We start from the raw sequence: 15,205 nt of genomic DNA, 5'->3' as shown, positions 1-15,205 counted from the left end.
AACTAGTATGTGTTCAAACTAACCCCACAGAATGCAGGTGCAGCAAAACCAGGCGGCCGGGAGGCCCCGCCTTGCGCCCGGGATGTGCTCTGGTAGCCGCTCGCTTTGATGCTCCGTGATCCCCTTTGTTTCCGTTCTGCTCCCGTTAGCTCCTCCTCCTCACAGCTGCGTCCGGTGCCCAGTCCTCTCTCTGGGGTCTGGTTAGTGAAGGCCTCATCTCTAGCTGGGTCTGGTTTTCCTGGTTGTCAGTCCCTGTTGCCCTAAATGCTCAGGAAGGCTCAGGAGCCAATGTTGGGGTTGCGGCAGGAGTTCGGGAAATTACTGCGGTGCCGCCCTGCTTAAGGTTCACTGTCTGGTTTAGTTCAGGTCCTCGCACAGGTGTTGTCGCCAGGTGGAGAATTCTGCACAGGTGCCTGCCTCCCTCCACCTTTCCCTGTCAGCACACCCTGAGTGTGGGCCCACAGTGATGACAAGACCTCAGCGGGGTGACACCTGGGCTTGGGGCTGGCGTTGGAGCTGGCCTCAGACCTGGAGTGGGGCCCAGGGCCCACGTGACCTTCTGCAGGCCCAGAGGAGTTAAATCTGTGTGGAAATGAAGCTTGCACATGCGTGTATGTGCCCAGCTGGGCTCTGGGGGTTCATCCAGGGCAGTTGCCTCAGGAGACTGGGATTTGTCCACCTGTCCATCACCTGGGGTGGTCATAGAACCTCCTCTCCAGAAAATGTGCATTAGCTCAAGAAATGGGCTAGGGCTTGTGGCCAGGCCTGGGCTTGCACTGTCGTTGTGGCCCAGGTCTGCATCCATGCACGTTCCAGAGCCAGCACTTCCCAGCTCACCTGGGTGCCGCTCAGATGGGAGCGGGAGGCCTGGGCAGATTTGTCTGCGGCTTCCCTTGGCCACCTGCATGCACAAGGCCTCTTGCTGCCTGGCCTGGCCTCCCCGGGAGTCCCAGGTCTCCAGTTCTTCTTGGTACCTGTGGCAAAAGAGAAGAGTTTGGTGAGGAGCTATGAAAGGCCAGCCTGACACCTGTAGGTGGCCCAGCCGTATGTGCAGGAGGGACCTCACGTTCTCCTCCCTGCTCTTAGGGGTCTAACGTGATGGAAGAGCAGGACCTGCGGGATATTGGCATCAGTGACCCACAGCACCGCCGGAAGCTGCTCCAGGCTGCACGGTCCCTGCCCAAGGTGATCACCCACAGCTCTGTAGCCTTGGCCTTCACCAGAGGCAGGGCTACCTCCCTAGAACCCGGAACAGGGGAGGAGCTTGGCTCTGGGCATGCAGATCACCCTGGGGTGTCTGCCCTCGTCCTGGGGGTCCCAGAGAGCCAGCAAAGCACTAGGGACAGTGAGAATCTGGTCTGGCCTCAGGAGGGCTTGCAGCCTCCACCTGGTGTGGGAGCATGGTGGCCACGCGCTTGGGCTCCCCCCTGAACCACTTCAGACCAGGCCAGCCTGTGCTGACCCCTGGCATCTGTCCCTGGGGAGCCAGGGGCTGATAGGGCCTAGCCTTTCCTTGACTACTGGCATTGAGTCCAGTGTCCCCTTGTCCCATTCACTTGTACAGAGCTCAAGAAATGTAAACAAGACCCAACAGGTGAGGTCAATACCTGCTTCATGGACACACACAGTTTTCTTGTCCCACAGGGTCCATGAGCTGCTAAGAACATAGTGGGGTCTTCCGCAGACCCTCCTCCCCAGCTGCCTAACCCGGGGTGCCGTAGTGGTCTCCAGATGGGAACCTGAGATCAGAGCCACAACCAAAAAGGCTGTCGGGGGGTGTCCCCTCCAGGGCCCTCAGTGCCTGTCCCATACCTGCCCTGACCGTGGTCTGTCGTAGGGACTATGTAAGCTGACGTGTGTCTCCACAGCCCCCAGGGGCTGAGGGACTCTCTTGAGTGCTGAGATGCCAGTCCCACCTCCCCTCCCTGCCCTACAGGTGAAGGCCCTGGGCTATGACGGGAACAGTCCCTCATCAGTGCCCTCCTGGCTGGACTCCCTGGGGCTGCAGGACTATGTCCATTCCTTCCTGTCCAGTGGCTACAGCTCCATTGACACTGTGAAGAACCTCTGGGAGCTGGAGCTCGTCAACGTGAGTGCGGCTCCTGCTCAGCCTGGCTGCTCCCCCAGCAGGGGTTGCCTTGGGCTGCCAGCCTGGCCCAGGGGGTGAGGTCTGGTGACTGGGGTTGCCCTGGGCCAGTCCCCACCTGAACGCTGCGCTTTCGCTCCCGTCTAGGTTCTAAAGGTTCACCCGCTCGGCCATCGCAAGCGTATCATCGCCTCCCTTGCAGACAGGCCCTACGAGGAGCCACCCCAGAAGCCCCCGAGGTTTTCCCAGCTTAGGGTGAGTTGGGGAAGGATGGAAAGGGTTGTGCGTGTTCTTTCTGTTGTTGGGAATTGAAGGGAATTATTATTTTTTTATTGTTGTTGTTCAAGGACAGTTTTCTGCTCTTTACCCCCATCCCAGCCCACCCTCTGAAGGGAATTCTTTAGGGATTCTTTAGAGACAGTGCAGTCTCTGGTGGAGACGCAGAGAATCCCTCCCCTCTTATTGTCAGGGCCAGGTCTGCCCCTAGTCCCCAGTTGGCGGGGTGCAGTGGTTTGGGGTGGTTACTTATCAATCACATGTCTCCCATTTAAAGAATAAGTGGGAAGTACAATGTTAGGATCCCAAATAACCAACTGAACACAAGCCTGAGAGAAGCCTTATAATCAAGGACAGACAGAAGAAACAACCTAACCACAACGTGCCTGTAGGGAGTGCAGAGGAGGTGCGAGGCAGTTGGCTGAGTTTCTGGGGGCGGCAGCTGAATCTGCGGAGGGATATTTCAGCAGCCAGGGGGTTCCCACTGAGGAGTTGGGGGTCTAGACCCTAAGCTGGGCTCCCCAGCCTACAGCACCAGAGCCTCAAAAGGAGCTGAGATCGCATCCAGCTGTGAAAAGCAGCAGGGTTTCTGTCTGCCAGGGAGAGACAGCTGGAGATGCAGAGAGCCTCTTAAAGGGCCAATGCACACAAGATTCCATTTACAGCCACTTACCCTGGGCTCTGGCAGAGGGAAGGCAGAATAGACTAAAAATGCTTTAGGAGAGTCTGGGGCTGGTGTCTCTGGGGAGAGAACTGAAGGAACAGCCACCAGGATCCCTGTACTGAGTCAGTCCCCAAACTGCCGAGGGCACCTGTCTCAGGCAGAGCACTCCTCTCTGAATGGCATCAGCCTGAGGGGAAGCAATAGCCCACCCTAGGAATCATTCTACCCCGCCCTGTGGAGCTTAAACCAGGCTGCTAAGTGCAACGTGAAGCTGTATCACTGATTAAGTTTAACAGCTAAGGCAGATCTCTGGGAGCTCTGAGCCTTTGGCTGACCCTCCCCAAGGCCCAGTGCAGGTAAAAGCCTGCCTTGGTGTGCATTCTGGTTCTTTTTGTGCAGACAGGCCTGGCAGAGGGAGCGCACACTGCGGATTTGCCCAGGGCCAGTCACAGGCAGCATCTGACAAAGGTCTGCACCAGAGTCTTTGCAGATCTACCTAATGCGCAGGAACAAATACAAAGAAGCAGCCAGAATTCAGACAAAGGGACAGACCCCAAATGAAAGAACAAGAGGATTCTCTAGAAGAAGAACAGATGAAATGGAGGCAAAAAATTTATCAGATAGATTAGAGTAATGATTATAAGGATACTTAACAGCATGAAAAAAGACACAGAAACCAGATAAAAGGGCCAGTCAGAAACAAAGGTTACAATATCTGAAATAAACAGTACCCTCGAAGAAATTAACAGTAGGTTAGATGGAGCAGAGGATCAAGTTAGTGACTTGGAAAACAGAGTAGGAAAAAACACCCAGGCACAGCGGCAAAAAGAAAAAAGAATTTTAAAAAATGAGGAGAACTTAAGAAACATTTTGGACATGAAGCGTAACGACATCTGTATCATGGGAACACCGGAAGGAGAGGAGGGCGAGCCAGGTATCAACAACCTATCTGAAGAAATAATGACCGAAAACTTCCCTAATCTAGTGAAGGAAAAAGACACAAGTCCAGGAAGCTCAGAGACTCCTAAACAAGTTGGACTCAGGGAGTCCTAGTAATTAAAATGGCAAGCCTTACAGGCAAGGAGAGAATCCTAACAGCCACAAGAGAAAAGCAGGTAGTTACCTATGAGGGAGCACCAATTAGACTGCCAGCTGCTTTCTCAACAGAAACATTTCAGGCCAGAAGGGAGTGGCATGAAATATTCAAGGTGAGGAAAAGTGAGGACCTACAACCAAGGCTACCTTACCCAGAGAGGCTATCATTTTAAATCAAAGGAGAAATAAGGAGCTTCCCAGATAAGAAGAAGCTAAAGGAGTTTGTTAACACCAAACTATACTGCGACAAATATTAAAAGAAGGGGAAGGGGAAGGAAGGGAAAGGAAAAAAAAAAACAAACAAAAAAATAGTAACAATAGAAAAAATTATAACAATAAAATGGCACTACATACATATCTATCAATAATCACCTTAAAAGTAAGCGGCTGAAACGCTCCAACCAAAAGACATAGGGTAGCTGAATGGATAAGAAAACAAGACCCATATATACACTGCCTCCAAGACATACACTTCAGGTCGAAAGATACACACAGACTAAAAGTACAGGGATGGAAAAAGATACTTCATGCAAATGAAAAGGCACAAAAAGCTGGAATAACAGTGCTTATATATGATGAAATAGGCTTTCAAACCACGGCTATCGTGAGAGACAAAGCAGGACCCTACACAGTGAGAAAGGGAGCACTCCGACGTGAGGATACAGCCCTAACGGACGTGTACACACCTGGCATGGGAGCACCTGAATACATGAAGCACGATGTTAGGAAACCAGGAAAACATCAAACCCCGGAGGGCTGGGTGCCGTGTCTGAGTGCAAAGTCAGCTGTGCTCAGTGCAGCGGGGCCAGACGGGCAGCCGGGGCCCAGGCGGTGTGACATGAGCCTGAACCTGACACAAAGCTTGGACTGCAAGGTGGGACCGGGGTCCCCTAACCCTCGCCCGCCCCAAGTCTTCTGCAGAAAGATTCCTGTAGCAGGGTGCACGAGAGAGCCTGCGATTCAAACATCCCTCGCGGGTGCTCTGCTGCAGCCAGGCAATCCCTGACTGCAGAGTGGGTTAGACCCTGCAAGCGGTGCAGGGTGCCCGTCCCCCAAACCTTCGGAACTGAGCTACGGGTGGGCGGTGGTGAGCTGGTGACCGGCGCCTGGCTCTGAGTGCCTCCACCCACTTCCAGCAGCCTCAGAAAGTGGGTGCTGTTTTGTCCCCCTCCTACACATGGGAAGCCGAGGCAGACTGGGCCTGAGAGCCACGCACAGCTGACATTAGCTGTAAAAACTGCGGACGCTGACCCCTATTCTTGTGAGGTAGGGCCTCAGGGTGCCACCTGCTGCTGCTGTGTTTTCTCAAGAGTGAGCTTTGGATTTGGTCACGTATCCCAGAGACCCACAATGGACTGTGACAGATATTTTGACAATTGGAAAGCACTGCCCAGCCCTATCACCTCCCATTTCCCTTTGCCGCTCCAGGCCAAGGGGGCGTGATACTGAAGGGGGTTGCTGGGGTGGCTGCTCACCCACAGGGCTTCTGGCTCCAGTGAGCATCTGGCTCCTCCAAGCCCAGAGGCTGTCCTGTCTGGCTGACTGCTGCCCCCGAGGGCCCTCAGCAGCCCGGGCCCTAGCCCGATGGCTCTGAGTTTCACCAGGACTTGTCCCTGCTGCAGTGCCAAGACCTGCTCTCCCAGACGTCGTCCCCTCTGAGCCAGAGCGACTCGTGCACTGCACGGTCTGCGGACCTGCTGCTTCCTCCTGGGGACACAGGCAGAAGGCGGCATGACAGTCTTCCCGACCCCACGGCACCCTCTCGAGCAGAGCGCTTCAGAAGCCAGGTGAGGCAGGAGGGGGTGCTGCAGGCAGAGGTCCCCTCGTTCCTCTGGATAAGACAGAGCCTCGCAGCCCCACACCCGAGCCTTGTTAGGAGCAGGAGGAAGACACCAGTCTTCTCCCGGCTGCCCCATTGGCTGCCTGTGCCAGGCACCCAGGCCCTAAGCTCCTGGTGCTGCAACTCAGACTCGCTTCTGCTGTCACTGTCAGGGCCTCCCTCAGCTTCTCCCACTCAGCCCCATCTGGGCCTTTTTGTCCTAACCCTCCCGTTTCCACAAAACTTTCCGTCCCTGCACCGCAACTCCACCTCCTGCTGCTCTGAGCACCCAAGACTGCAGCCTGGACCTGGCTCAGCTCTTCCTGCTGTTTCTGTGGCTCAGTGGCGGGGCAGCTGCCTGCCTCACATTCTCAGCTGTGCCTCCCACCTCCGCACACTCTCCGGGCCCGTGTGCAGCCCTTGCCATTGTGCATCAGGGCTGCCTTCCAGACTGGGGGTGCCCCTCCGCACCCTCAGGGTGAACTTCAGCTTCACTCCTTTTCCTTCCTAACTCACACTCATTTCTGGCCTCTGCGCATTTCCCAGCCTTTCCACTAGCATGGCCATAAGTTTCACAAGACTTAAAAAGCTGTGGTCTGACAGCTCTGGTCGCTTTAGTTTGCACATTGCTGGGAATGGCAGTCGTAAAGACTTTTCTAGATCTTGCCCCTCCATCCCCTTCCTTCCACCAGTGCCCTAAGGAAGGAGCCTATCCCCTCACAGGGGGGCAGGGGGTGGGCTGCAGCGGCCCACCCCACCCCTGCCCCCGCCGCTGCTGGGCGCTCACTACAGTGCTTCCCAGCCTCGGGGCCCTCAATGACTTCCCCACCCCAGGCTCAGATCCAGGGCCTAGGCTGGGGCGCGAGGCTTCCAGGGATCCGGGTCCTGATCCCTGTGCTCCCCCCTCATGCCACCCCACGCAGGCTTGTCATTCCCTGTCTCTGTTAAGGCTCATTGCAGATACCGCAGAGCCTTCCCGACTAAGCCTGCTTTCAGGGCCTCAGGGCCTTGCTCCTCCTCTTCTCTGGCACGGATAGTGCTCACCTTTGCCACAGTGCCTTTGAATGACTGTCTGCCTCCTGCTGTCCCTGCCCCACCCTTGGCCTTCAGGTGGCTGGCTTCCTCACCATTGGGTGTGCTAGAGCCAGACGCAGAGTCCACGAGCTCCTCTGGGTGGGTGGGGGGTGGGGGAAGGCTTGTGACCCCGCATGTCCTGCAGGAAGAGCACCGCGAAGCCAGGCTGACCCTCCGGCCCCCGAGCCTTGCTGCCCCCTATGCCCCTGTGCAGAGTTGGCAACACCGGCCAGAGAAACTCATCTTTGAATCCTGTGGTTATGAAGCCAATGTGAGTTTCCCCTGCCCTCCCAGCCCAGCCCAGCCCAGCTCCCTGCTTCCTGCCCCTCACACCACCACCGCACCCCCACTCAGGGCTCCTCGGACGCTCCCAGCACCTGGTGGGGGAAGGGGGGCCACCCCAGCTGGTGCGGGGGCAGGGAACCACTGGGAGAAGGGACCATCTGACTAGTCCTGAGTTGGTTGGGTCACCCCTGTGTGACAGTGTGGGACACTCCCTAAGCCCGGCCACTGCTCACTCCCACAGTATCTGGGCTCCATGTTGATCAAAGATCTTCGAGGGACGGAATCCACACAAGACGCCTGTGCCAAGATGCGGGTGGGTTGTCTCTGTGGGGTGAGAGGGGCTGGCTAGGATGAAGGCAGCAAGTAGGGTGCCAGCTGCAGCTGCCTGGACCCTGTGTGAGGCTGGGGGTCGGGGAGGGAGGTTGGAGGGCTGTGGGATCCCAGGGGCTTAACCCTGAGAAGGGGTGTTCACAGGCCACCATATTTCCCGTAGAAATCCACGGAGCACATGAAGAAGATCCCCACCATCATCCTGTCCATCACCTACAGAGGCGTCAAGTTCATTGATGCCTCCAACAAGGTGCACGTCTCACAGTGCTGGTGGGAGGAGGGGCCCCTTCTCCCTGTCCCTCATCCCTCACTGGCAGGGTGTCTTCCCCAAAGTGTCCTCGGCCCCTTTTATTCCTCTCCACCCCCACCCTGGCCTCGGGGGGTTGTCTCTCTCGCACCCACACACGCCGATCCTGGGGCCTCGCACTGGTGCCTATCACTCCACGTCTCCCTCACACGGCCTCCAGCGCCCCGTCGGCCTGCTCAGGGGCCTTCAGTGGTGTGAGTCCCTCAGGGAACAGAGGGCTCCCCCACGTCCTGTCTGGGTACCCCACCCTGCTGATACCTTTCTCTCCTCCACCCTACCCTGGAAGGCAGAGGGGCTGGGGAGCTGGTGATTGGATGTGAACATTTTACTCCACCAGCTGCCGTGGTCAAGGGTGGGGACCCCAAACCTAAACCGTGCAAGGTTAAATGCTGCCTCCACCACTCCCACCAAAAAAAAAATGAGGAAGTGGAGCTCGGCTCCCCTGAGCTGGGACGGAGGACGGTGGCAGTGGTCAAGGGCTCGGGCGTGCCCTCCGGGAGCCCGAGGGTTCCAGGCCCGGCTGTTGTTTTGGCAGAACGTCATTGCCGAGCATGAGATCCGGAACATTTCCTGTGCGGCCCAGGACCCAGAGGACCTCTGCACGTTTGCCTACATCACCAAGGACCTGCAGACCAGCCACCACTATTGCCACGTTTTCAGCACAGTGGACGTGGTGGGTGGAGTCCCGCAGCTGAGCGCGGCTGGAAGGAGGGGCCCGCGGGGAGACGGCCTCGGTGCGGTGCTGTTCTGGCACCTGGCGGGCTCTTTGCGAACGTTCGGTCCAGGAGTGAAGCTGCAGCAGCTGCCCCGTGTGGTCCCCTCTCTCCAGCAGCGAGGCTGAGGCATGGAACAGGACAAGGGGCTTGTCCAGGGTTCTAGTGACAGGCTTTCCTTCTTCTAGCACGTGTTTGCAGTCAGTCATGGCCTTCGTCCCCCCCAGGTGGTTTGTCAGCCGCCACCCTAATTCCCCACCCCTGCTGCGGGCAGTCTCCCTGAATGCCCTCTGCCTCCCTTGTGGGGAGGGTTCCTGCTTATTCTAGACTCTGGTGCTGGCCCGAGGGGAGTCGCCCACGGGGAGAACTCCTTGTTGCCCTTGGGGAGAGGAGTGAGTTCCTGAATCTGTAGCTTCTGGAACAATCAGCTTAGGCGCCCCCAGCCCCGGGGCCTCCACGCTGCGGCTCTGGGCCTGGTGTCGGGCCCCTCATCAGTCAGGGGGTGTGATACGGCCAGCCTCCAGCCTCGTGAGGTTGCCGTGATGATGGACTGCAGCAGTCCGCCCGGTCCTCGTCCCGGCACTCACTGGTCACTCAGGTTTCCCACGTCGGTCCGTCCCGCTGAGATGCGGCTGGGCTCCTGCAGACTGCCGCACTCAGGGAAGTGACACCTGGGGCCCCGGGGGTGCGGGGCGGGGCCGGGGACGCAGCACCCAGAAACTTCATTGGCCGCGTGTGAAAAAGGAGATGGGGACTGAGGAAAAACCCTAGCACTCTTCCGGTCTCTGAGTGGCTAAGGAGCACATAAGTGCCCCCGATGAACATGGCTCCCTCCCTTGAGAAATACCTGGGGTTGGCCTCCAGGAGAGGAGGGGACAGAGGAGCTAAAAGAACAGGGAGACTAGCAGAGAGCAGGGACAGCGGCACAGACCGGACGGCGGGACAAGGAGGCCCGGCGGCCCCAGGAGGGGCGGGGGCCGGTGGGCAGCTGGGGTCGCAGGCGTGACTGCTGCGGCTCCTCGTCGTCTGACGGGCGCCCATTCCGTGTCGTCCCCAGTGACCTGGGTCAGCCGGGCACAGGTCCTGCACTTGCCTGGTGTTTCTCTCTGAGGAAGCCTGCCTGAGAAACCATGTGTTGAGCTCAGGTTATTCCCTAGCGTCTCCGCTGCTTTGGGACCGAAAGAAGTCCCGGAGGAATTGATTGTACTCTCGGGCCCTGTCCGACGCCTCCATGCCGGTGCCGGGGGGCGGGGGAGGGGGGGTAGTGTGAGGCCAGGGTGACTCCTCCGTCCGTCCGCCTGAGTTGTGCTGTTTCCTCCCAGAACCTGACCTACGAGATCATCCTGACGCTGGGGCAGGCGTTTGAGGTGGCCTACCAGCTGGCCCTGCAGGCCCAGAAGTCCAGGCCGATGGGCGCCTCTGCCACTGAGATGATCGAGACAAAATCTTCCAAACCGGTGCCTAAGCCTCGTGTCGGCATGAGGAAGTCAGCAGTACGTGGCCCACCGCAGACTCCCCACGTCCTGGGCTCGGGGGTGGGGCGACACTTTAGGCAGCTGACCCCTCAGGAAGCCGCCCTGCCCGTCAGGCTCCTGCCCTGAGTCCTCAGGTGGGCTGCAGGACCCTCTAACATGAAGTGGACAGCCGACCACCACGGGGCTGCAGAGCGGCGCAGGCGGGCCCCGTAATGTCGCCCATGTCTGTGTCTGCTTTGCTTCGCACCCCAGGTGCCGCTGCCCCCCGCTAGTCGCTGTTGTTACTGTCACACCTGCACCACCCATCGTCCTTCTTACCTACCGCTGCCATCCGTTAGTCCTGGAGTCAAGGTCTTTACATCACCTGTGTCTGTGTGTCAGTCTCCCCGGAGGGACCGTGAGCTCCCTGAGACTCGTGGCCTCCCCCTCACCTGCACGGCGCCCTTCTCCCCTGAGCTGCCCCTGCCGCTCTGTCTGCGCTTTAGCCCTTGTTCTGTGCATCCTCCCTCCAGGCGCCTGGGGTGCCGGCCGTGGCCTTGCCTGGCTGAGCTTGCCGGCCCCTCTGGAGGGGCCTGAGGCTTGCAGTGTCCAAACCCCCATCCCTGCCTACCCCATGGCTTTGGGGCTTAGGGCAAACAGCTCCAAGGAATCCCTGGGACAGGCTGCCCGTGCCAAGGCCCAGAGGTGGCCCTCCCACGATGAGCCAGGGAGGGTGTCCCTTCTGCCCCTCCACCCCCAGGGAGCCTGCTCTCTGGCTTCCCTCCTGACAGGCTCTGCATTTGCCGTGCTCCGCGCCCCTCGGGCTTCTAGCATGAGATTGTAGGGCAGATCGCTTGAGAAGCCACGGGCGGGCAGGCAGCTGATGGTCGCAGTCGGCTAGACCTTTAGAAAGTTAGTCTGACCTTGGTCTGTCCTTGAGATGCCCCGGCCCAGGTGCGGTGTTCTCTGACTCTTCACCTTTCTTCCTTGGCAGCTAGAGCCTCCTGACATGGACCCAGACGCCCAGTCCCATGCCAGTGTCTCCTGGGTGGTGGACCCCAAACCAGACTCTAAGCGGAGCCTCAGCACCAAGTACGAGACCACTATCTTCTAGCCACCCACTCCCTGTCTCCACTAGTCTCACTGTGCCTTGCCACCCGGTCTTTCTGCTCTTCTCAACTCTCCTTCCAGCTGCTGACGCCGGGCCCCGCCCCGGGACCTGCTCTGCTCCTGGGCAGCAGCTGCAGACACTGCACTCACAGCTTGTACCTACCACCGGACACTGTGAATCCCCCGGGCAAGGCCAGCTTGGGGGGTGAGTTGCCTTTGAGGTGGGCACCAAGAGGGCTGAGGGGCCCTGCCGCGCCCCCGGAGCCTCAGCGGCATGCACTGCGAATCCTGAGGGTGGGACGGTCTTCGAGCAGAGTCCAGGCAGCCCCAGTGTCGGCTCGCTGTGACTGGGCCGGGCCCCTGCTCTCCTCCGCTGTCTTCTGTGCCGAGCCTCAGCGGGTGCCGCTGCTAACAGCTGTCTCTTTGCACCTCTCTTGCCACAACCAACCACTGTGACCACCTGATGCCAGAATCCCCTTGCACTCTGCACACAGCTGGCCTGCGGCCCTGTCTCTCTCTCGTGTGCGCGAGGTGCTGGCCTCCCCACTGTGAGACCAAGCTCGGCGAGGTAGCTGGACCAGAGCCAGACTGCTTTCTGTGAGGGCCACGGTCTGCATCAGGCGCTGGGGCGCTGAGTGTCTGAACACAGCAGGCCAGCTTCACTCAGCAGGTCTCTCGGTCCTGACGGGTCTTCTACTCCGAGGAAGGGGGCGGCATATGTGGTTGGCCCCTCGCGTCTTCGCCAGTGGGTCACGGGCCGGCTCGGGAGTTCAGCTCACGGCGGAGCAAGGCCTTGCTGTGTCGCCCACAGGAGGGAGGCCTGCGCCCTGCACACGTGGCCCTCCCAGAGCAGAGCCGCTCTAGGGCAGAGACCTGGACTGAGCAACTGCCATAGTCCTCCGGGGGCTTCCTGACACCGTCTGAGTCAGCTGTCACCCGGTCCCTTCCCAGCATGGGGGCGGTGCAGTGTGTCACCACAGAGCGGGCCGGCAGCAGCAGCCTCTGGGTCCAGGCTCTGAGGAAGCCCCATGCTGTGCTGTGCGAGCCAGTCAGCGTAGGTGGCCGGAGACACGAAGGGAGTGGTCCCAGCAGGGAGCAGTGCAGACACAGTTCCGTCCACTAGAAAAGCCAGTAAGTTGCAGCAGCTGCTTTAGAATTGAAACCCAAGTTGGTAAACCAGGGAGGCCCTCCTGCCCGCCTGCCTGTCCTGTGCCTTCCTGGGCAGCTGCGCTGAGCCAGAGGTGCCGAGGGGCAGCGGGCCGTGGGTGACCAGGGGGCTGTGAGGGACCTCCTCTTCCACTTCTTGTTCCCTCTCTGCTTCCTGTTCCCGTGCTGTGCCCTCCACCTGTGCAGGCCCCTTGGTTAACCCTTTCCTCCCCCGTTGTGTTTGCTTCTGCCAAGCTGAGCCACTGAGGAACCGGCTGTGCTGCGGAAACACAGGTGTGGGGAGCGCAGGCTTCCGCCGCCACCACCTCACCGTCCCACCTGCAGCTCTGAAGACCCAGGCCGGCCTCTGCCCGGGGGACCCCTCTCCGCCGCCCGGCCCGGGCCCGCCCCGGGCCCTGCAGAGCGAGCCCTGCGCTGGCTGGGGACCACTGTGGGCCTCTGGCCGAGGAGACTGGAACTCCAGAGGGTCAAGAAGTGATTTGTCCAGAACACATTTTTTAATAGAAAATTGTTTTATAAAATGAACTTTTAACACTTGGCTCTGACCTCTAGGTTAAACTGCCAACTTCTCGACAGTGGCCGTAGGATCAGAGGACAGGGGAGCTGAGATCGGTCAAGGCCAGTCTCCCTGGCTTCTGCCCGAGGACAGGATTTTGGCCCGAGCTCCAGTGGGTCTGCCGAGAAGGCAGCGGCCTGTGGGCAGTGGAAAGGGGCAGGCACAGGCAGAACTGACTCCGAGTTGTCAGTGTCTGCGTCCCAGCCCACCCGCGTTAGACACGCTGTTCCCTACAACCCTCACACTCCTCGTCCCCGCCTGGGCCTGGACACGGCCGGAGAGTCCCCTGGCAGCAGCAATGCTTCTGGTCTGTGTCGGGTTCCAGCAGTAAAGGTCGGGGGTCAAATGGCGAAGGGCAAGCAGTTCTGGGGCCATGAAGCCGGAGCCAGTGCCTAGAGCTCTGGGCGCCCCCCAGCCTCCGGCCTGCTGCTGGTCAGAGCCGTGCCCTGGGCTGCCCGGCCCACAGGCTCTCTGGTGGTGACGTCCGACGGGCTGGGTTGAGTCAGAAAGGAGGAAAAGCAACTTCATTTTGGGCATTAATGGGCAGGTCGACTAAGATTGCTACCTGCCAATTTCTGATTTGTTTAATCAGGTCTCTGTGATTAGGACTCGCTGTCTCTGAGTTAGTGGTTTGACTGTTATATTTTCATCTGCTGGCTCGTCCCTGGCTCCGGATGTAGGAAAGGCAGAGGTGACAGTGTGGTTCTCCCATGTGACCTTCAGGGCACCAGTGTCTGGGTGCTCCGCTGTCCCTGCAGCCCCCCGGGGCTTGCTTTGCTTTTTAACTGTGGGTGTGTTCCTCCTCCCGGGGTGTAGCGAAACAAGAGGCTGGTTGCTGTGAGGCCAAGAGGCAGAGCCAGGTCAGCTGATTGTCCAGTACCTTCCAGAGCAGGGCGCACTCCTCACGCTTCTCGGGCACAGCTCGGCCTGCCTGGCACCGGAAGTCCAGGCCTCAGCAGCACGCCTCTGCCCAGGGAGGGTGGGCGTTGAAACTCGAGGCTGGCGCGCATGTGCAGGGAGGCCTCTCGGGGCCCATTCACGAGCCCACGGTTGGCCAAACACTGAAAGCAGGGCCGTGTCCTCCTGCTGACGTGGGCCGGGGCCTGGTAGTCACCTCCCCTCTGGAGCAGTGGTGGGTGATCCTCTGCTTTTCGGTACTAAACAGGAACCTCGACACCCGGAGGTCTGACCTGCTTTCTTCAGGGGGTGCCAAGGACCGGAGACGGCGGGCACACAGTGCCGCTGCAGGGCTCTGCGGTCCGGGAGGGCCAGCCCGTCTGGGGACCCTCTGGGTGTGGTGGTGGGCCCAAAAAGAAAACTGTAGACACTACGATGAGCTCTCCAGCCTTGTGTTTTTAAGTCACATGCAGGCGTTCCTCCCCCTCAAAGCTGCTATATCTTCTTTATTTATTCAGGGTATTTTCACATGGGAGAGCCTTGGCTGATCTGCTTTGGCTCTGGATCTTGTTTTGAGATTGGTTTACTTCTGAAAGCTAATCTGCTTTGGCTCTGGATTTTGTTTTGAGATTGGTTTACTTCTGAAAGGAAAGGACTGGTTCTTCTTTTCTTTTTTTACTCTCCTCTGGGGCAGGTGCTCTCCCTTCCCTAGAAAGAAATAGTGTGACTGCGGACAGGCCTCACGTGGGAGAGCCCCTGCTCCTGCCCGTCTCCGAGTCTCTGAGCTGTGGGAGCCTGTTCAGCTGGGACTGTGGGGTTGGTCCCCGTTGCCGGCCGCGGGCTGTCCCATTGCCTCTCTTCTGCTTGCCAGCCGCTCTGAGCATGGCTGCCCTCTGGGCGGGCTCCGCCTTTGCCATGCTCCACGCCCCTCTCCAGCTTCCAGCATCGGACTGTAGGGCGAGTTGCTTGAGAATTCTTGGGCTGGGCAGGCAGCTGGTGGTTGCGGTCTGCTAGACACTAGAAAGCTGGTCTGACCTTGGTCTGTCCTTGAGATGCCCTGGCTTGCAGGATGATTGTCACAAAAGTATTGTTGCTGATGGTGTGGCAATGGGACTGAATTGTAATAAAAATGTTATTTAATCTTTGTCTCTGTATTTTGATACTTGAACGACCTCCCCCTTTATTTTACTGTACATACACTTGTCGATCTGTCCAGCCGTGTCCGGACTATGAACGAACACCTGGTGGTACCAGACGTGACCAATCTGTGTGACAACGTAGACTGACCTCACTACATGAGAGTGTACATATTCCCGGGCTTCCAGCTTTGGTTTTGTTATTTTCACAACTGTACAACTTAGAGCAGACTGAA

General features: G+C 58.7%; 1 protein-coding gene across 4 annotated transcripts in view; it reads left to right on the top strand.

Annotated features, from left to right (window-relative positions):
• The window catches only part of ANKS1A (ankyrin repeat and sterile alpha motif domain containing 1A), a 187,900-nt gene extending 172,921 nt beyond the window's left edge, over positions 1–14,979 (top strand). Inside the window, exons 15-26 of one of the 4 annotated variants that reach the window (XM_045835594.1) lie at positions 1,087–1,185; positions 1,937–2,089; positions 2,234–2,341; positions 5,744–5,908; positions 7,160–7,285; positions 7,541–7,612; positions 7,793–7,879; positions 8,472–8,609; positions 9,972–10,142; positions 11,098–11,195; positions 11,295–11,418; positions 12,615–14,979. In XM_045835594.1, coding sequence (XP_045691550.1) covers positions 1,087–1,185; positions 1,937–2,089; positions 2,234–2,341; positions 5,744–5,908; positions 7,160–7,285; positions 7,541–7,612; positions 7,793–7,879; positions 8,472–8,609; positions 9,972–10,142; positions 11,098–11,195; positions 11,295–11,301 — 1,224 coding nt within the window. In that variant the 3' untranslated portion in view covers positions 11,302–11,418; positions 12,615–14,979. The other 3 variants (XM_045835604.1, XM_045835584.1, XM_045835612.1) reach the window with 3 other exon arrangements.
• Positions 14,980–15,205: the final 226 nt, after the last annotated feature.

Source organism: Phyllostomus hastatus, unplaced genomic scaffold (assembly GCF_019186645.2).
Source record: "Phyllostomus hastatus isolate PE091 unplaced genomic scaffold, TTU_PhHast_1.1 phas_contig_1048, whole genome shotgun sequence".
In the NCBI taxonomy this organism is placed as follows: domain Eukaryota; kingdom Metazoa; phylum Chordata; class Mammalia; order Chiroptera; family Phyllostomidae; genus Phyllostomus; species Phyllostomus hastatus.
This window is presented reverse-complemented; position numbering and strand designations above follow the sequence as displayed.